Below are 325 nucleotides of genomic sequence, written 5' to 3'. Positions count from 1 at the left end.
CATGCCGGCTGGCAGGCTGGGCTTCCCCTGCGGTCAGTGGCTTCTGCTCATCCCAGTTCTGCTTTCCCATCACTCTTCCTGCAGCAAAGAAGGCTGCAGCTCCTGATGTCCTTTCTCTCCTCCCTGCCCTGTCCTTTACCCACAACTCGGAGCAGGGTACAGCCTCAGAAATCTCTCCTGGGGAAGAAGCGAGAGGGCAGATGGCATCGGCTGGTGCCCAGCAAAGGTCAGGCCTCCTTGCAGGGTGGTGTTTAACACAGACTCTTCCTCTCTTCTCTTCCCCACCAGCGTCCCGGGATGCCGCCCGGCAGCCGGATGCCCATGG

At 60.6% G+C, this 325-nt stretch overlaps 1 protein-coding gene across 1 annotated transcript in view; it reads left to right on the top strand.

Moving 5' to 3' along the window:
• Positions 1-285: 285 nt before the first annotated feature.
• Positions 286-325, top strand: part of SMARCD2 (SWI/SNF related, matrix associated, actin dependent regulator of chromatin, subfamily d, member 2) — a 6,621-nt gene continuing 6,581 nt past the window's right edge. The window contains 2 exon segments of the mRNA XM_009696145.1: positions 286-323; position 325. The exon segment at position 325 is cut by the window's right edge and continues 143 nt beyond it. Coding sequence (XP_009694447.1) covers positions 298-323; position 325 — 27 coding nt within the window. The 5' untranslated portion in view covers positions 286-297.

The sequence above is a fragment of the Cariama cristata genome, unplaced genomic scaffold (genome assembly GCF_000690535.1).
Source record: "Cariama cristata isolate BGI_N322 unplaced genomic scaffold, ASM69053v1 scaffold21942, whole genome shotgun sequence".
NCBI classification, from domain to species: Eukaryota; Metazoa; Chordata; class Aves; order Cariamiformes; family Cariamidae; genus Cariama; species Cariama cristata.
This window is presented reverse-complemented; position numbering and strand designations above follow the sequence as displayed.